This window comes from Molossus molossus, unplaced genomic scaffold (genome assembly GCF_014108415.1).
Source record: "Molossus molossus isolate mMolMol1 unplaced genomic scaffold, mMolMol1.p scaffold_m16_p_31, whole genome shotgun sequence".
NCBI lineage: Eukaryota > Metazoa > Chordata > Mammalia > Chiroptera > Molossidae > Molossus > Molossus molossus.
The window spans coordinates 1792209-1813525 of NW_023425368.1; the positions used below are offsets into that span (position 1 = coordinate 1792209).

General features: G+C 53.1%; 1 protein-coding gene across 2 annotated transcripts in view; it reads right to left on the reverse strand.

The window, feature by feature from the left end:
- The window catches only part of AP2A2 (adaptor related protein complex 2 subunit alpha 2), a 71886-nt gene that overhangs the window by 37068 nt on the left and 13501 nt on the right, over positions 1-21317 (reverse strand). For both annotated transcript variants that reach the window (XM_036281128.1, XM_036281127.1), the window contains exon 2: positions 4121-4189. In XM_036281128.1, coding sequence (XP_036137021.1) covers positions 4121-4189 — 69 coding nt within the window. The remainder of the gene's footprint in view (positions 1-4120; positions 4190-21317) is intronic.

The window sequence follows — 21317 nt, forward strand, 5'->3', positions numbered from 1 at the left end:
GCACCAGGATTCTGCATGTGCTTGATGGTCCATACTCCGTGCCACATAGGAAAGCCCCCAGCAGGACTGCTTTGCAGCCCTGGTAAAGCATCTCCCCACGTAGGGCTGCTTCTCTTACCTTCACCCAAGTTAAGATTTGAGGTTCTGCCCTGGCCGGTTTGGCTCAGCGGTTAGAGCGTCGGCCCGCGGTCCAGAGAGACCCGGGTTCGGTTCCCACTTAGGGCATGTACCTTGGTTGCAATTTGCCCCCGGCCCTGGTTGGGTTGTGTGGGTGGCAGCCATTCGATGTGTCCCTTTCGCGTCGATGTTTCTCTCTCTCTCTCTCTCTCTCTTCCTCTTTTACCCTCCCACTGTATCTGAAAAACAAAAAACAAAGAAAGATTTGAGGTTCTGCAGAGCTTCCAGGTGTGTGGAGCCCTGCTGGCCATGAGAGCTGGCTCTCATCCAAGTCACTGCTGCCCCGGGGCATTGCCTTGGGGACTCAGATGGCAGCAGAGGGGTCTCCACTCTGGGTGGGCTCTGACTTCCCTGCTAGCCAGGGGGCTCACATCAGGGGTTCCTGTGCACTGGAAGGTGTTCAGCCATCTCCCTGGCCTCCACCCACTAGATGGCAGTAGCACCCTCCCACCCCAAGATGTGACGACCAAAAATGTCTCCAGACTGCCAAATGCCCCTGGAGGGCAAAGTCACCTGGCTGATACCTACCCTGGAAGCTCAAGGTCAACAGAAGCAGGGCTTTGCTTCCTGGCTGTGTCTCCAGAGGGGCAGCACTCTCAAGGCACAGACGGCCGCGGGCAGCACTCCCTGCGCAGCCCAGACCTCCTCCTGGGTGAGGCCCAGGACGCTCTGTTCCTCTTACTCGATGATGCAGTCGAGACTTTTTTCACTGGGGCTCTTTTCAAGCTGTTTTCAGTTAAAGGGTTGGTCTCACTCCGCATGGTCCAATGGGGTGGCTTCAGCCCCATGGCTCCTGCTGCAGGGCAGCTGGGCTCCAAGTACAAAGCACACACCAGGCGCCAAGACTCAGCACAAACAGTGTGAAATACTCAGCGTTCTCTTTGTTGGTTGCACACTATAGTGGTCATCTAGGTGTATTGGATTAAATCAAATGTGTGAAAATTCACTTCTTTTGCTTGCTTTTCCTTTTCTAACGTGAGCACTAGAATATCTGGAATTGTGTGTGGCTACATGTCACCTGCACAATATTTCTAGGGGACGGCACGGACCTACACCATCTACTCTACCATGAGGAATGGGAGCCCCCAGAGCGCACTGTGGACAAGGGCTGGGTGTTCTCGTACCTGCTGCTATGCAGGACACACATGCCCCTGGTTAACTGACAGGAGGAGCCTCCTCCCTACACAGAAGGGCACAGCTTAGACAGGCATGAAGGTGGAGAAAACAACTCAGTCTCCGTCTGTCCCAAAGCATTTGGACGGACGGCTAGAAGACTCACCATCTGAAGGGCCGTGAACTTTTATAATGGCAACGTGAGCAACATGTATAAGGACTCGCTCTCTGTCCAGGAGTCGCCACACAGCCAGCCGATACAGCAGACAGGGCCTCCCTTTGTAAAACCGCGGCTGCCCAGTGGTTAGCGGATGGGGTCCGCTGTCAGGGTCCGCCTTCCTAGGCTCTCCAGCCACAGAGGAGCTATGGCACGGTCAAGGGCCCTGCTGTCCCCATATCCCATCCACCGCCAGACCTCTCTAATGGGCAGTCTGCACTCCAAAGCGCCCGTCGGCTAGTGCCAACTCGGGCAGACCCACCTCTGCCCCTGATGCCTCCCTGCCCCCATCCAACCTGCCTCCTCTCTGCACCTGTCACTGCTGTGACGCTGCTAAACCGCGTCCTCCGATCCCACCTCAGGATCTGCTTCACGGACAGCCCCGCCAGGGACCAGCAGTACCCGTTTCACAGCTCAGAAAAGAGTCGCAGAAGGGTTAAGTGACTTGACAAGGTGACAGCTCCTAAGCCTCAGAGCAGGGACCTTCACCACCACGTGACAGTCCCTCCCTTCAAGAAGCACTAAAGCCATCGACCCCTCACCAGAGAACACACACAGATGGCAGGTGAGCACAAAGATGCTCCACAGCGCCTGTCATCGGGGACGTGCACGTTAAAGCAACAGGACACCTCTCGGGACACCTCGCACCTGTGAGGACGCCCGACCCCAGAGCACTGCCAACCCCCACTGCCGGGAGGACGAGAGCAGCGGGCAGCTCCCCTTGCTGGCGGGGGTGCAGATGGTGCAGACAGAAGCTCTGCAAGGCTGTTTGGCGGATTCTTACAAAACCAAACACACTCACCGTGCGATCCAGCAATTGTGCTCCTTGGTATTTACCCAAAGGAGCAGAAAATGTACGTCCACAAAAAACCTGCGCATGGGTGTTTACAGCAGCTTAGTTCAAAATTGCAAGGACCTGGAAGCAACCAAGATGTCCCAGGAGGCGAACAGATAAGTAAACTGTGGCCCATCCAGACCGTGGGCTACTCGGTGCTAAAGAGAAATGAGCCATCGGGTCATGAAAAGACACGGAGGAAACGTAAATGCACGTCACCAAGTGAGGCAGCCAGGGTGAGCAGGCTCCGGAGGGTCTGACCCCAACTGCGTGATGCTCTGGAAACGGAGAGCTCTGGGACAGGAAGAGCCCAGGGGTGGAGAGGGGAGGGCAGGCACAGGGCTTTCAGGGCAGTAGCACTGTGCTGGTGGGCACATTCACTATACGATTGTCCAAACCCAAAGAGCGTACAACAGCGAGATGAACCCTGATGTAAACTGTGGACTCGGTAAACTGATGATGTGGTGACGATGGTCCGTGCAGGCTCACTCCTGTGACGGAGTCAGCGTATGGTGGGACGTCACAATGAGGAGTCTGTGCGTGGGGGAGGCAGGGCAGATACGGGAAATCGCTGTACCTTCCTCTTAATTTTGTTGTAAGCATAAAGCTGCTTTGAAAAATAAGGTCTTAATAAGAAGAGATACATTAAAAATGTTTAAAGCAACGAAAGTTACAAACATCTCCGTCGTAAATGCACATCTAAGCCCAGGCCCACTCCACACGACTCCAGGAGTTCTGCGGGCCTGAGAGCATCCTTGGGCCTGGCTGAGAGCATCACGACAGGGTCAGCGGGGCCACCCCAGTCAGTAACTCCCTGAACCCAACTAGCTTTCCCATCACCTGGCAACACAGGGGAACGAACACCAGCAAGCGACCCTGCCTTCCTGTCCCACGGTTCAGCCCTCTCCCACCCGCGACTCCTGGTGACTTCAGCCAGTCTCTAAGGTCTGCAGAGACTTAAACCAGGCCTCAAACCCATAACAGTTAACTGAAAACTAAGGCTTAGCCCTGGCCGGTTTGGCTCCACGGTTAGAGCATCGGCCCGCAGACCAGAGAGTCCTGGGTTCAGTTTCCGCTAAGGGCACGTACCTCAGTTGCAGTTTGTCCCTGACCCCAGTTGGGGTCATGTGGGTGGCAACCAGTCGATGTGCCCCTCTCACGTCAATGTTTCTCTCTCTCTTCCCTCCTCTCTCTCCCCCACTCTATCTGACGATAAATGCAAAAATGTCCTCGGATAAGGATTAAAAAAAAAGACTAAGGCTTAAAGTGCTAACCAGCCTCTCACAAATCTGTCCTAAAGCTGAAAACCAACACTCCACCATTCTTCAAACTGAGGTGGGGGTTAGTCTCCCCACAAACTGAGTGGGCCGGGGATGTCATCCACACGGCAGAAACACCGACACAGCATGTGCTCAGACCACCTCACAAGCTTCAAGCAAGCAGCCCGGGGCCTCAGGCATGGAGCCCACACCGGGATCTGCGGGCTCACACTCAGGGCCACGGCCTGTGTGGAGGGCACTGGTCAAGACGGGTATCCCCCAGCTCGGGGAAGGGCCAGCGTCCTGGGAAGGGGCCACGCCATCTGATCACTCTACACAAACATCACACAGCTTGAGAACAACCAACGGCTTGACTTGAAACACTTTTAAATTCTAACAGCCATGACAGTAAACTGTACTATCTTTGGTTTAAAGTAAAAAAAAAAAAAAGGCAAGATTAAAAGACTGAATCCCACCTACATAAATTTACAACAGAACGTGTCACACACATTTACTCACCTTTAAATTTTGATCGAATGTTTGCCAGCTCCTTATTTATTCTCTTTATTTCTGCTTCTTTGCTTTTGCCTAAAAGAGAGCACACACGCGTCACGTTTGCTGATTCCTGCGCACGCATCTGTCCCCTGATGAGACCAACATGAAGATCGAAGGCAGAATCCCGGCTTTCAGAAGCCCGAGGAGCAGAGCCTGGAGGGCGGCAGGGGGCAGGGCCAGGCCTCCGGTCCACACAGGCCAGCCCTGACACCATCTTCAATTCGCCTTTTCCCCGTTTTGAAACAAGAGGCACTCAAGTACCTGCTGGACGTTTGCAGCTAACAGCTTACTCCTAACGTCGACTCTGACTGCCATGGATCATTTCATTTCTCTCCTGACGAAGCCCACCGCCCACGGACTCCGACCACTCCACCCTGTGGCTCCGTGAGGGGGAGTGCTCGTGCACAGTGACAGCAGAGCTCTGGCCCTGTCCTGGGCCTACTGCACGTACGGAAAGCAGAGGCGCAGTGTCAGCTCAGACCCCATCTGCTCTGCTCCACCCTGACTGGTGTGGAAAAAGCCCTAGGGGGCCATGTCCTAACAAGCCCTGTGGAAATACACGTCACCCTTCACCTCGAGGGAGGTGAGGTGTTTGGGAACCAGCCTGTGAACCCCCCGCTCTCTGAAAGCAGGGTCCAGTTGGCGGTGGCCGACCCTGTCCAGGTGCGTCCTGGTCCAGTGGCTGTACTTCCAGGGGAGGAGAGGTTTCTGAGCACCTGGGGCACAGCTGCTCGGGTGCTCAGATACCCGACACCGGGTTCACCAGCGCTCTCCTCCAGACACCCACCTGCCACCCGCTGGGCCTCATCGCCACCCCTTCCAGGACTGATCTCACCCTCAGCCAGGCAGCCCCTCCCCTCCTGGACCATCACTGTCTTTACTACTAGCCCTGCTAATACACGGGGCTTAACATCTGTGGACTTCAAGAACACTCCTGCCTAGAAAGGCCCCGAAGGAGCGGAGGTCAGGGCAGGGCCCCGGGGCAAGTATACTCAGCAGCCACTGTCTGAGGGGCAGGGACTTAGGTAAGAACCACTGCCCACCCTGGGGGAGCTGCGGCCCAGTGGGGGTGGGGAGGGGTTGCAGACTTTTACCAAGAAAGCACAGCAGTCAGCTCTGGGGAAGGAGGGGTGCAGCCTGAGGGGACTGGGGTGCCCAAACCTCCTTGGCCACACTCACGCTCCCAGCACTGCCCTCCTGCCAATTCCTTGGAGGAATGAGGACAGGTCAGGGCCACCTTTTCCTTAAATTTTTCTTTAAAAGTAGTGTCTCTGCTGAAGCAGGCTTTTGGACCTGGAGAAAAGGCCCTCAGAGACAGTATGGGAGCCTTCTGCCATCCCAGCAGGAAGACAGCATGAGGTTTCACAGGCCTGGACGAGGTATGGACAGAACACTGTGCACAGGAGGTCATGCCTGTGTGTGCGTGCCTGTGTGTATGCCTGTGTACCTGTGTGTGTGCGCCTCTGTGTGTCCATGTGTGTGCCTGTGTGCGTGTGCCTGTGTGCATGCCTGTAGCTCTGCGTGCGTGCCTGTGTGTACCTGTGTGTATGCCTGTGTGCGTGCCTCTGTGTGCCTATGTGTGTGTGCCTCTGTGTGTGCCTTTATGTGTGTGTGCCTGTGCATGCCTGTGTGCATACCGTGTGCATGCCCATGCACGTCTATTTGTGTGTGCACTCGTGTGTGTGTGTGCTTCTCACAGGTGCACTGGAATCTGGTCTGTGCTTCTCTGTGGTACACACACCAGTAGGGCTGTCGCCTCCATGCCCTCTTCTCAGTACCAGCAAGAGGCTCAGGAGTACAAGGCCACAAACACCAGCCCACAACTAGATGGCTGTTTTGCTTCTGTCAAACCCTGCAGACACCCAGGGGCATTCCGTTCGAACCAAAGTGCTACACTGGGAGACAGGTGCCTGTCCACAGGAAGGTCTCAAAGGAAGGCAGTGTGACGTGGTGACTGGCGACCCACACACAGATCCACACATCGAGTCACAGCTTTAGGCCTTCCCACTGCATGCCACCATGCCACCACCCCCACGTGGCAAGGACAGCCTGTGCACTGGGCCAGCAGGGCTCCCTGGAGACACGAGTTCTTGCTCACGCAAGCTGCTTCTCCCAGATGGTGGGCCTCACCCACAACTCGGCCACCCCGCATTGCTAGGAGCAGATCTAGCAAAACTCTTTTTAGATAAAGAACTGCCTTGGGGAGGGAGTGGCTGGCTGCCCTGCAGACTTCAGAAACCAGTCTGAACAGTCAGGTGTCAGCAGAAGTCTGGCTGCAGCGACGAGCCTCAGCACACCTGCAGTCGGACTTCTGTCCCACCCCGTGCAGCCTCTGTCTCAGACGCAGTGGGTCTGTCAGCCGCTGAAGACACTGAGCTGGTAACAGACGTCCCACAGTGGACTCAGGAGCTCTGCTGGCTGATGAGTAGCCTGGACAGCCCGGACCTCTGCCCAGGAAGCAGCGAGGAGCAGCCGGGCACAGGCTTTGCTCAGAGCTCCTGGCATCCAGAAGGACCTCCCGTCACTCTCTGGGCACCCCTGGGGTCCACGGTTTCTCCTCTTTTGCGAGCTGAGCTAACCCCCAGCGGCCTTGTGCCCTGGGAAGACAGTCACAGGAGCCGGTCACAGCTTATTACTAAACACCCAAGCACCCACATGTGAAGGTAGGAAGTCTGAAATGTACAGTAAAATTGGGTCTAAATAAAGACTTTTACTCTGTGTATAAAGTAAGTTCACTAAGTCCAAAGACCAAAACTGACCAAAAAGCCTATTCCTGAAGGAAGATACCACTGCTACAATTATACTGAAGGTGTGGAGGTGGTCAGCACAGCGGTCAACAGAGCAAACTCTGAAATCCAGCCAGGACACAACTGGCTGCCCAGGTCTCACGAGCTGCATGGGCCCTGGGCCGTCAGCCTAACCTCTCTGTGCCTCAGCTTCTCCATCAGTGGGCTGTAGTGAGGAACGGGGCAGAATGCACACCCAAAGCAGTGTGGCCACAGGGAGGGGCTGCACATCGCAAGGGACACGCTCACCTTCCTCCTCGTGACAGCGCTAGAAGCACCGCCCTCAGCAGGCCCCTGACTGGAAAGAGTAGCCTCAGAGGTGGGAGTGGTCAGGCCTCAGAGGGTGAAGCCTCGCTCACTGCCCGAGGCCCACCAGGGCGCTTTCATCAGCTGTGTTGGGCTATAATCCGCACCCCGCACAATTCCCTCGTCTGAAGGACCTAATACACTGGCTTTAGCATCTTTGGAGCCACACGTCCACTACCACCACCCAGTTCCCTAAAATGTCCATCACCCCAGAAAGAAGCCCCACCGCCATCAGCAGTCACTCAGCAGCCCATCTGCTCCCTCTCTCACGGTGACCTTTTCTAAACACCTCACAGAAACGGACTCTTCAGCCCGCCCGGTGTGGTTCAGTGGTTAAGCGTCACCCTTGCACCCAGAGGTCACTGGTTCGATTCCCAGTCAGGGCACATGCCCGGGTTGTGGGCCAAATTCCCAGTGGGAAGGTGTGCAGGAGGCAGCCAATCAATGTACTCACTCATCAATGTTTCTATCTCTCTCTCCCTCTCCCTTCCTCTAAAATTAATAAAGAAAAATTTTGTTTTAAAAAACAGAATCTTCATGTGGTCTTTTCTGATGGGCTCCTTTCACTCCGCTATGTTTTCATGGCCGCAAGAGTCAGTCCGTCGTCCCTTTACTGCTGAATGGCGGCACACCACATGGACGCATCACACCGTCAGCTTGCCTTTGGCTCTCACGAATAACGTTGCTATGCACGTTCATGTGAACACACTTCTGTTTCTCATGGGTGGACACCCAGGAGCGGAATCACTGGCCCACATGGTCACTCCACGTGAACGTTTTGAGGAGTGACAAGCTGTTCCCTCAAAGGGCAGCGACATTCTGTATCACCACCAGGAAAGAGTGAGCGTCCCAGCTTCCCCACGACTGCACCACCGTTCCTGCCGTCACTCCATTACAGCCAACCCAGTGGGTGTGCCGTGGCGTCTCACTGTGGTTTGGATGTGCATTGCCTGATAGTTTCTTTTTTGTTTTGTTTTAATCCTCAACCAAGGATATTTTTCCATTTATCTTCAGATAGAGTGAGAGGAAGAGAGGGAGAGAGAAACATCAACGTGAAAGAGACACATCAACAGGATGCCTCCCGCACGACCTGACCAGAGCCAGGAACCAAACCACAGCCGAGGTACGTGCCCTGACCAGAATCGAACCCGTGACTCTTTGGTCCGCAGACCAACACTCTAACCACTGAGCCAAACCTGCCAGGGCTGCCTGATAGTTTTAATGTGCTGTTGAATATTTGTGTATCTATTTTCGAGAAACAAATTCAAACACTTTGTCCATCTTTGATTTAATATTCTGGATACAGCCCTTTACCAGACATGATTTTCAAATATTTTCTCTCATTCTTGGGTTGTCTTTTCACTTGCTTTCTTATTTTTATTTTTGTTCATCCTCACCCAAGGATATTTTTCCATTGGGTTTTTTTTTTCTTTATTGATTTTAGAGAGAGAGGAAGGGAGAGAGAGAGATGGAAACATCGATGAGAGAGGACATCGACTGGCCGCCTCCTGCATGCCCCCCACTGGGGATCGGGCCCACAACCTGGGCATGTGCCCTGACCGGGAATCGAAACAGCGACCTCTTGGTGCCTGGGTTGACGCTCAACCACTGAGCCAACCGACCCGAGAACTTCTCACTTTCTCGACAGCATGTGCAGCACAAGTCTTCAATGCCGATGAGCTCCAGTTTACCTTCTTACCACTTGTACGTCGCGGTATCTGAGAAGCCACTTCCCGTTTTCTTGTTCCACAGCGTCAGCTTCTGCACGTGGGGTACGACATCCCAGGTTAGCTATGTGCCGGGTGTGTGGCAGGGTCCAGTTCATCCTTTTGCACATGGGTCACGCAGTCGACCAGGCACCACTTGTTTAGAAGACTGTTCTTTTCCCCACCGAACTGCCTTGGCGCTCTGGCCGAATGGAAAGGTTTACCTCCACACTCTCAGTTCTATCCCATCAACCACACATGTCCTAGGGCCAGGACAGCACCACCCGGTGCCTCACAGAGACTGGGCTTGGCGTCCACGTCCACAATGGAGTGGGCTGTCGCCTTCCGTCCCGTCTCCACTGGCTGCGGTGTCAGGGTGAGACCACCCTCACAGGATAAGCTGCAAAGTGTTCTCCTCCTCTGTTTTTCAAAGAACTTGTAAAGATAGTGCTGACTACTGAGGTGTTTGTTAGCGATCACAAGTGAAGCCATCTGGGCCAGGGTTGTCCTTGTGGAAAGGTTGTCAATTGCTAATCCAAACTCTTCGCTTGTCATAAGCCTATTCAGATTTTTTCTTCTTGAGGCAGTTCAGTTATGTCTTTCTAGGAATTTCTTCATCTTATCTAAGTTACTAGTTTTTGGCATACAATTACTATTCATGGTACTCCACTATAATCCTTTTTATTTCTGCAAATTCAGTAGTAAGGCCCCTTCACTCATTCCTGATATTAGTAATCTGAGTCTTCTCTCTCTTTTTCTTTTTCCCCATTTATCTTCAGATAGGGAGAGGGAGACACAGGGCCGGGGACTGAACTGCAACCAAGGTATGTGCCCTTGACCAGACTCGAACCCGTGACTCTTTGGTCCTCGGGCTGACGCTCTAACCACTGAAACAAACTGGCCAGGGCAAGTCTTCTCTTTTTTTCCTTGGTCAGTCTAGCAGCTTCTCAGCTTTGTGGGTCTTTTCACAGAGCCAGCCTTTGAACTAACCTCTACCCTTTTCTTCCGGCTCTGGCTTTGTTCGCTCCTCTCTTCCTGGTCCGGTGCCGTCAGGGGAGGGTCTGAGATCTTCCTGGAGGCCGTGCTCAGAGCTCGAAGTCCCGGCACTGCTTTTAGTGCATCCCCCACACTTCAGTGTGCTTTGTTTTCATTCTCTCAAAGTGTTTAATCTCCTTTGTGTTTTTTTCTTTGACCTACTGGTTATACAGGAGAGTATTTAATTCCCACAAGTTTGTGAATTTCCCGGTTGCTGGCCTCTAACTCCTTGCACTGTGGCTGCAGAAGACAGGTGGTGTGCGTCCAGTCCTGCGAGAGGTGGGACTCTCCTGTGGCCCGACGCAGGCTCTACCCAAAGAACGCTCCCTGTGCAAAGGAGAGGAGCGCTTCTCCCCTTGGGCAGGGCAGTCTGTGGCGTGTGAGGCCTGGCTGGTTCCAGGGCTCGAGTCTTCCGTTCACTCTGATCTTCAGTCTAGTGTTGTGCCTATTTCTGAAAACAGGGTATTCGCGTCTCCAGCTGTTATTGCGAACTGTCCACTTCCCCGTCTTCACGCACACTGGGGCCCTGTTACCAGGTGCAGATGTGCTTATGATTGACATGTGTCCTCGAGGGACCGACCCTTCATCATTATAACATGTTCTTCTGTGTCCCTAAAAGTGATCTCTGTCTTCAAGTCTATTTTGTCTGATATTAACACAGCCATTCTGGCTACTATTCACAGGCACACCATTTTCTTCCTCTCACCTGCATCTTGGATTTCTATCTGTTAACCTTTAGTCTCTTGAACATGGTATATAGTTGTATCATGTTTCTTTAAATTCATTCTACCAATCTCTGCCTTTTAATTCAAGTGTTTAATCCACTTACATTTAAGACAATGACTTAAAAGTAGAGTTTACATGTGCAGTTTTGCTGTACTTTCTGTGTCCTGTCTTTGTTCCTGTACTCTTCCATCACTGTCTTCTTTCGTATTAAACAGGTATTTTTAGTACATCTATTAATTTCCATGTTTCTTTTACTACATTTTTTAGTTACTTCCTTTTTATTTTTTATTTTTTTGTTAATCCTCACCAGAGGATATTTTTCATTGATTTTTAGAAAGAGTGATGGGGGGGTGAGAATGAAAGAGAGAAAGAGAGAAACATCGATGTGAGAGAGATACGTCGATCCCAACCAGGGCCAAGGAACAAACCTGCAACCCAGGTACATGCCCTTGACCAGGAATCAGACCCGTGACCCTTTGGTGCACAGACCGATGCTCTAACCACTGAGCCACACCAGCCAGCGCTACTGACTTTCTTAATAGTTACCTGGGGAGTATAATTAACACCTTACCTTAAACCAATCTAGTTTGGGTTAATACAAACTTAATTTTAATAGGATAAATTTTGCTCCAACATAGCTCTGTTCCCTCCCCCCTCCTTTGTGCTATTATCACACAAATTACCTCTTTATATGTTATAAGCCCGTCATTATAGTTTTGTTTGAACTCTATTAAAATTAATTTAAATTAGTTGTAAGCAGCTGTCTTTTAAATCAGATGGGGAAGAAGTTACAAACATGTACTTATGCTGTCACATTCGCCGACAGGGCTGTCTACCCGCCGCTTCACCCCACGCGTCCCGCCATCTTCTGTCCTTGCCTTTTCGCCCGAAGCATCCCTTTGCATTTACTGCAGGGCAGGTCTGCTAGCAACAGATTCCCTCATTCCTGTTTATTTAGCAATGCTCTAGTTTCTCTGTTTTTGAAGGATAGTTTTACTGGCTACAGAATTCTTTTATATATATACACACACATACACATATATATTTTTTGTTTCTTAGAGAGAGGGAAAGGGAGAGGGAGAGAGATAGAAATACCGATGAGAGAGGACATCAACTGGCCGCCTCCTGCATGCCCCCCACCGGGGACTGGGCCCACGTCCTGGGCATGCGCCCTGACTGGGACTAGAACCAGTGACCTTTTGGTGCAGGGTCAAGGCTCAGCCACTGAGCCCCATCAGCCGGGCTGGCTGCAGACCTCTGGGTGGACAGCCTCTCCCCCAGCACTCGGTCTATGCCAGCCCAGGGGCTCATGGCTCAAGAAGTCACCCCATCTAAAGGCTCTCTTAAAGACCATGGGTCACTTTCCTCTTGCTTTCAAGATAATTATCTTCACCCTTTGACAGACTGGCTGTGATGTGTCAGACACTCATCTCCATGAGTGTACCCTATATGGAGGTCCCCCGGATGTGTCCATTAATGTTTGTCATGGGGACCACCTGCACGCAGTGCTGACGGGAATCATGGCGCTGGCTCTTGAGTGGGCCCCACAGGACCATGGGTGGCCCAGATTGCATGAGGAACCCCACCCCCACTGGAGCCGCTGGCTGCAGGGCACGTGGGACAGAGTCGAGGGTATCTTGGAGCGGCTGGGCAAGCCGGACCGCCTGGCACTGCTACAGTGCCAGGATCAAAGGGCAGAGTAGCGGTCTGGCTGCACATCCCGCCCTGCAGACTGACTGATCGCCCCAGCACAGCGCTGGGCTTCTGCTGTCCCCATGCAAAGAGGACTCACCGCGCTACCCCTGTGGCTGGGACAGGGGCCCAGCCGATTCCCAGCACCTGCAACACATCAAGTGGGAGTGGTGGGGGCTGCATCTGATGAAAGTACTAGGAAAACACTGGCTGTCCAAAACCGAAACGAACTGCAAACCCACGGAGTCCCTAGGAGCCTGTCGGGGCCTGGAGAAGACGTCAGAGATACAAACTGCAAACCCGCGGAGGCCCTAGGGGTCTCTCAGGGCCTGGCAAAGACCTGGAGACACAGCCACTGCAGAAGGCTTGACGAATCAGGCATGAGACCACAATCAGGTGCCTTCTGAGCACTGGCGGTGGCACAGCCACCCCAGGGCTTTGGGGCACGTATGTCATCTGCCACCTAAAGCCTTGTTCCTTCAGCATCGAGCCGGGCCCACACCAACGCCACGGTAGAGTGGAGACACCTCGCGGGTCTGGCGTGGCCGCAGACTCCAGGCCCCACCAGCAGCGCTGCACGGCACAGGGAAGGCTCCAGCGGGATCACCTGCCTGCGGGCCAGCTCCCTGCCCTTCACACTCTCGGGGACCTGCCAGACTCCCACAATGGTGACAGGAGGGGACTAAGTCACATGTACACGTGTGAACATGTGAGCAAATCGCATGTGCAGATTCACGTGTGCCAGGTTGTAAGAGTGGTGCACGTTTTGGGTGAACTAGATTTCTGACTTCAATTTTCTAATGTGCATGATTTCCATGAAGAAAAGTTGTTTGCAAGTGTGCACATTTTAAAAGCCTCTTTTCAAATGAAGCGAACACGTGGGAAAGGCTGTAGCTCTAGGTCCGTGTCGCTGGAGGAAGGCAAATGCTGTAAGGTGGAAGTCGAGAGGAAAACTAAACGTGGGGAGTCTGCCCTCACACGCTCTCTCTGCATCTTCCTCGCGAGGCTTGTGGGTGCCTCGGTGTGCCCGACGGCGTCCCACGGTCTTGGGGCGCTGTTCATCTTTCTTACTTCACCTCCTGCTTCTTAGACTGGATCCAGGTGTCCCTTCACACACACCTGGACTTAGTCATCTTAACAGCCCTATTCTCAGGTGCACTGCTTCTTTCTTTTTTTCCAGCCAAATCTACTGTTGAGGCCCCTGGAGAACTTGTCATTTTAATTATTTTCTTTTCAACTCCAGAATTTCTTTCTGGGTTTTGGTTATTTTTTTAACAATGTCTGGTTCAAGTATTGATATTCTCTATGTGGTGAGCAATCAGTCTCATGTTTCCCTTCAGTTTTTGTTGTTGTTGTTGTTGTTGTTTTGGGTACATGCCCCTAGTAGGAACCAAACCAGGGACTGTCTGGTCCGCAGGCCACTCTCCAACCGCTGAGCCAAACCGGCCAGGGCCAGTTCTTTTTTCTTTAAGTGTAACTTTTTTTTTTAATCCTCACCCAAGGATATGTTTAATTGATTTTTTTGTTTGTTTGTTTGTTTGTTAATCCTCACCTGAGGATATTTTTCCTTTGATTGACTTTTACATAGAGTGAAGGGAGGGAGGGAGGGAAAGAGAGCTTGATATGCACGACTGTTTGCCTCCTACACGACTCCAACCCAGGGCCAGGGATTGAACCTGCAACCCAGGTACATGCCCCTGACCAGGAATCGAACCCATGACCCTTCAGTCCATGGGCCAATGCTCTAACCACTGAGCAAAACCAGCCAGGACTAATTCTTTTTTTTTTTTAATTTTTTTATCCTCACCCGAGGATAAAAAATTTTTCCATTTTTTTGCTCACATAGAGTGGGAGGGAGAGAGAGGAAGAGAGAGAGAGAAACATCGACGTGAAAGGGACACATCGAGTGGTTGCCACCCACACGACCCAACCAGGGCCGGGGACAAACTGCAACCGAGGTACGTGCCCTTAGCAAGAACCGAACCCAGGTCTCTCTGGACCACAGGCCGACACTCTAACCGCTGAGCCAAACCAGCCAGTGCTAGGGCTAATTCTTTAGACATGGTTTCTTTTGTTCTTGGAACATATTTATAATAACCAATTCCTTATCTAGTAAGTTCAACATCTGGACCCTTTCCAAGACACTTTCCTCTACGTTTTCCCTGTACATAGGCCACATGCTCCTGTACTCTGCACATCTCACGCCGTATGGAAAACTGGGCATTTCAGGCAACGCAACGAGGCAGCTCTGGACGTTGGAATGCCCCATCCTGTTCGTCTGGCGACCTTCCTGACCGTGTCTGTGAAGTCTAACCCTCTAGTACACTCGGTTAGCTTGGTGAAGGGACTCCCTTAACCTCCCTGAGCTAGTGAGTGTCCAGACGTCCCCAGGGACCGTGCACGCTGGGCACATGTGCGCCACTCAAACCTCACTGCTCACCTGAGCAGGGATCAAGACGAGCCAGCGGTGACGGGCAGAGGCCCTCTCAAGTCCTGCCCAGACACACCCGTCCCGCACGTGTACAGTGTCCAGGCCACAGAGCCTACCAGAACGTCTCAGAGCCCTGGGATGGCATGTCCCTCCTCACACCTGCCTTTTCAGAGTCCAGCCAGGCTGGTGCGCCCCCCTGTGGCAGCAAACAATGCCAGCAACTACCCCCGCAGCACCTGAGGCAGGGCGCTCCCGCCAGCTCGCTCTGAGCCAGCGGGAGGAGAGTGAGAGCAGGTCAAGCGGACGGTTCAGCAGTTTTCCTAACTAAGTCCTCCTGAGGCTGTGCCGACCTCGGGTATTTCCAGAGCTCGACAGAGTGGACCACCTGCACCGGAGTCTTCACTGCTCTCACGGAGGGCGAAGGCACCGCCATGCGGCCTGGAGGGCACTTCCACTGCGGAGTCAGAGCCACTGTGAACAGAGAGAACTCAGTGCCTCCTTCAGTTCCGGTTTCTGAACCTCCAAAGTCCACCCCGTCTTGACAGAGCCACCGACCTTTCCCCGACTGGCTTTCCCGCCTGCGCCTAGTCTGAAATCCACCCTCTGCCTCCAGACAAACTGACAGTGCCGCCGTCCTGTTCGAAATGTGTCCACGGTCCACACCCACAGAGGGGAGACCCTGGTCTGATTCTGCCTTACCTCCTTCTCCCGCCACCCCCACCACCTTTCCCAGATCATCCCCAACACCTGCCAGCTGAGCCAGGCCTGACCTGAGGGTCCCCTGCTTTACCAGGGCCCCCAACTCCTGAGCTGACCACCACGTACACTCCTCGCACACCCCCTACCACTCTGCAGTCCAAGGGCCGAGCTGCTCCGAGGACAGGGACCACATCTCAAGGTCCTCAGTGTTTAGTATGCAAGGAAAAAGCCAATGTTTATAAAGCTCCACACAAGGCCCACCCACCTGTCTCCCTTCCCCCGCTGACCTAACCTCCCCTGCCGGAAATTCCTCCTGGCTCCTTCTGCCACCCCCTGGGCCGCCTGCGGACCCTGTGTCCTGGTTATCTTCCCCATGAGGGCCTTTGGACTGCTGCTCCCTGTCCAAAGTGCCCTCTGCCTCACTGCTACGTGGCCCAGGGCCTGCAGTCAGAGCAGCTGGCACCTTCACCACAAGCCCAGTCCTGGTCACCCTGCCTGAAGCTGAGAGCCCCCAGCCCCTACTCCCCATCACCTCCCCCTTGACCTGCTCTACTGCACCTGTTACCTTCTAGCAAATGACAAGACTGCATCTCGTGTCTCCATCCACCAGACGCACACACGCTGCATGTGAGCAGGGTTCTGCTCACTCACTGCTGTGGCCCAGGACCCAGGACAGTGCCTGGCATGCAGCAGGTGCTCCACGGACGCCTGGTGAGGGGTGAGTGCCCAGCACAGTCTGTGCTCAGTAAGGCAGCACACAGCTAGTACATTCGCAGCCTACAGACATCCCAGGGCTCTGAAGCAGCTGAGCTAGGACACAGCTGACAGCCACAAGCACCGCACTCTCCACCAGGCAGGGGCTGCCTTTCCTCCAGCACAGCGCCTCCTGGGCTTCCTCCCCATCCTTCCTCCTTCCTCCTTCCTCCTTCCTCCTTCCTCCGAGTGAACGTTCTATTCCCACCATCTCCTTGCCACGACATCTCTCATCTGAACTGCACCAACCCCTCCCCCCAACCTGTCCCCACAGAGAAGTGGAGCAACCTCTCCACAGAACCAGACCTGCTTTGCCCTCCGTTTTCCTCAGCAGCTTCAGACCTGACACTCTGAGACACAGACTCGCTGCCAGGCCCGAGCGCCCAGCAACCTGACTCTGTTTCTGCTGTGCCCCCCACGTCCTGAGCCGAGCCAGCTTTTCACACCCCAAGTCTTCCCCTCAGAAGGCGGGCCCCAGGCAGCTGTAGGACCCAGGGCAGAGTTCAGGTTGAAAGTAACTCCCTGGAAATTTAGACATCCGAACTCCTCCGGGCTGACCATTACCGATTAACTGTGGTGAAGTGACACTGGCTGACCACAGAGAGAGTTCCCCATCTCCTACATCCCGCTACCGCCCAGAATGGCCGGCAGCACAGACGGCATCTGCGAGACGAAGCCGGTCAGTCGCCGCCCTCCCTTGACTGACTTCTGGGTTTCGGAGCACTGCGGACGAGCCCCATAGAAACGGACCTCCGCACAGCAGAGCGGACACAAGGCCCTCCCTACTTGCTGGCTTCAGGTGAGGACCAGGACGAGGCCACAGAGGTCCGGGTTCTCTTCCAGTCACACTTAGAAACACAGGAAGAACAGGTCTGCAGCGAGAACTGTTCAAATCAGATTTAATAATGAGAGGTGTGATTACTTCCTTTAAAAATTAAAAAGTAAGCCCTGGCCGGTTTGGCTCAGCAGTTAGAGCATCAGCCCACGGACCAGAGAGTTCCGGGTTCAGTTCCCACTAAGGGCACATACCTCGGCTGCAGTCTGTCTCCAGCCCCATGGGGTTGAGTGGGTGGCAGCCACTCGGTGTGCCTCTCTCACATCGATGTTTCTCTCCCTCTTCCTCCCTCTCTCCTTCCCGCTCTATCTGAAGATAAATGCAAAAATGTCCTCGGGTGAGGATAAAAAAAATAAAATAAAATAAATCTTTAAAAAAAATATTAAAAAGTGAAAGTACTAAAAGTTAAATTATTCTTTCCCAAGGCCGCCTCTTAAGCAGTGATTAACCCAAAGTATAAACAACGGCCATAACTATCATGCGGGTGTGTGTGTAATATATAAAATTGGAAAGAGGCGACTGGCCCTGGCCCGTTTGGCTCAGCGGTCAGAGCGTCGGCCCGCGAACCGGAGAGTCCCGGGTTCGGTTCCCGCTAAGGGCACGTACCTCGGTTGCAGTTTGTCCCCAGACCTGGTTGGGGTTGTGCAGGTGGCAACCAGTCGATGTGTCTCTCTCACATCGATGTTTCTCTCTCCTCTTCCTCCCTCTCTCCCTCCCGATCTGAAGATAAATGTAAAGAAGTCCTCGGGTGAGGATAAAAAGAAAAAATTAAAAGGAGACGATTGCATCCACATGCTACACACTGGAGATGGCCTTGTGGTGACAGACTCAGCCTAAGAGCACCCGGGAGCCATTCGCCTGGGGGAGGGGGAGGGGTCTGTCCAGAGCAAGCCTGCTCAGACAGAGAAGGGAAAGGCTCAGGGCCTGAAGGTGCCAGGTGCCCGAGGAGGCCAACACCAGGAGCACGGACTGGAGTCCACATAAGGAGCAGCAGGCCCAGCACCAGACCCTGCAGCCAGGCACTGATCCACCCTGGCGGGAACACCGAAGTGGGCCTGGCGACACTGGAGGGCTGGGTGGGGGACACTGCCTGCCGGCCTCACGGGGGTGGGAGGACACCCTCGCCAGAATAGCAGCAGGTGCACAACACCATCTTCCCACCAATCCAGAGACTGGAGAACTATTCTGAGAAAGGCTAGAAAGATGGCTGATATGTCGAACCCCGACGAAAGAGACCCCCACTGAAGCATGGCCCATGCTGGCCAATGCTGGTGCACGTTAGTGGACAGACACCAACCACCAGGTGTCCAGAAAGGACCACAGCATGAGCCAGAGACCACAGCAAACCTGCAGAAAAAAAAAACTTGAGCCCAGAGGCTATGCAGAGAAGGAAACTCCTAAACAGCGAATATTCTTACATATAAACAAGAGAAAACAGCTTCAAGGGCCCAATGCCACCAAAGAAGCCGCACTCAGATAATAAGAAAGTCCTCAAATTATGTGAGAGCAGCAATTCAAAAGAAGGGCTGGACACTATGGAAAACAATATGGTGTTACCTCAAGAAATTAAAAATTGGCCCTGGCCGGTTTGGCTCAGCAGTTAGAGCATCGGCCTGCGGTCCCGAGAGACCCGGGTTCGGTTCCCGCTAAGGGCGCATACCTCGGTTGCAGTTTGTCCCCGGCCCTGGTTGGTCGTGCAGGTGGCAGCCACTCGATGTTTCACATCGATGTTTCTCTCTCTCTCTCTCTCTCTTTCTCCCTCCCACTCTACCTGAACAAAAAAATGGAAAAAATGTCCTCGGGGAGGATAAAAAAAAAAGAAAGAAATTAAAAATTGAACTGCCATTTGACCCACTGATCCCACTTCTAGGAATATACCCTAGAACACCGATCAGAAAGAATATATGTACCCCCCCATGTTCATAGCAGCACTATTTACAACAGCTAAGATCTGGAAACAGCCCAAGTGTCCATCAGTTGACGAATGGATAAAAAAGCCGTGGTACATACACACAATAGAGTACTATGCAGCTGTAAGAAAGAAAGATCTCTTATCCTTTGAGACGACATGGAGGGACCTAGAAAGTATCATCCTAAGTGAAACAAGCCAGAGAAAGACAAGTATCATATGATCTCACTTATTTGTGGAATATAATGAACATAACAGTCTGAGGAATGAGGCTGTCCCAGAGACGTGGAAGTGGGGTACAGACTGACAATCCCCAGAACAGGTGGTGGTGGGGGGGGAGATAAACCACAGAACTTATATGCCTGTATGCATGAACAATGGACATGGACAACAAAGCTGGGGTTGGGAGGGAGAGAGGGGGAAATCAGTGGGGGGCGGGGGGAGAAGAAACATCTGTAACAAAAGTAAATTAATTAATTTTTTTTTTTTTAAAAAAGGGGGCTGGAGGACCCAGTTGAAAACCTCGGGAAAAGAACACCCCAAGGACAAAGAAATGGAAAAGGAAAGATAAAAAGGAAATGTAAGGCAAGGGGTCCGAATTTCAGCTACTATCAGATTACTGAAGAAGAGAAGGTGACAGGAAATGATCAAGAAAACAAGACTATTTCCCAAACCCGAAGGGCAGGAGTCCCCACGGGAGTGAGGCCGCCGCTGCCACACCTGGACAGTGACACCACATTTCAGACCACTAGAAACAACACACCTTCCAAGCTGAGAGAGGGTCGTTCCAGCCCAGGCTTCTACCCAAATTGTCGATTAAGTATGAAGGTGACAAATACATTCTTTTTCAGAAATGAAAATCTCAAAAAAAGTTCACCCCCTACAGTCTTTCTCAGCTACACGAAAGACATGCACCCCCACACTGAGAGCAGACAAGCCCAGGCCCAGAACACAGACCCTCGGGTAGTGGCAGCCCCTCAGATGTGCACCCCCAGACCTGCCCACTCCAGGAAGGGCACCCAACGGGGCGGGCACTGGGCGGCACTGCGCTGTCCCCTGGCAGAGGCTCTCACAGGCACAGCCACAGCTGAAGAGCAGCCGCTGTGTTAAACAGCAGCGACCCAAAGGCAGCAGCTAACGCCAGAGGAATGAAAAGTTGAACCATTCTGCTCCACTGAGGTTATTTTCAGACATGAATTAAATGCGATACATTAAGGAGATCAAACACTGCAACATACTAGCGAATGGGAGAAGGAGAGTTTAGGTGAGTTACATCTTCAACGTCCACAGTGAGAAGCCAATAAGTAATGAATGACTAAGGGGAAAAACACCTATAAACTGTATAAACATGTAATTTAGAATTAATAAGTAATCACGTTTGTTAAAGCAAACATGGGAAGAAATGGCTGTAAAATGAAAATGACTGACTCAGGTTTAGGAATGGGATGAAGAGGGGGTCGCGTGTTTTATAATCAACTATTTAAACCACATTCTTGACTCTAAAACATTTAACCAAGGACAAGACTAGAACAATAAAATGACAAAAATGAATGCAATTGGGAAGACCCACCCAGTGACTCAATACAGACCCTTCCCCCTGCCCGACTAGGATCGTCACCCTTCATGATAAATATTCCACCAGCACATGACCACCCCCCACCGCCAACCATGGCCCTGGCCTCGGCTCCTCAGGTGATCTGGTCCCCACCACTGCCACCCCGCCAACAGTCACCCTGCCCACGCTCCAGTGCAGGTGTCCCACCAGCCCCACCCTCTCAGCTTGCTCCACCAGGTAAGCCAACTCTGAACACCCCCACCCCCAGGACCTACGACCTACCATGTCTCCCCCCTCCCTGCCCTCACCCTCTCAGCCAGCTGCAGTCCCATCACGCAAACCAAGCCCTGACCCTCCATCTGTGCACTTGCTCAGCGAACCCTCCCTGCTGAACCCAACTCATGGCACAGGCACCTGAGCCTGGCCAGCAAGGGTCCTGTGAGACCTCGCAGCAGCCGCTGGGCTAGCCTCCCGCCCAAAGCCCAGGGAGGCCCACCAGCTCTTCTCACTGCTCGCTTCTCCACCTCCAGCACCTCGCCACCCCGCACGGGCAGCTGGGGAGCCTGCTCCCTCCACCAGCTCCACCTGCCCCTCTGCCTCCCTTCACACCCTCCCCTTCCTCCCTGGCCCTTCCTCTCCCATCAGCCTGCGAACTGCTCAACGTCCACTTCCCAGGAGTCCTCCCCATTCTCACCTGGTTCAGAGCCTCCAACTGGTCTCCTGCTCCC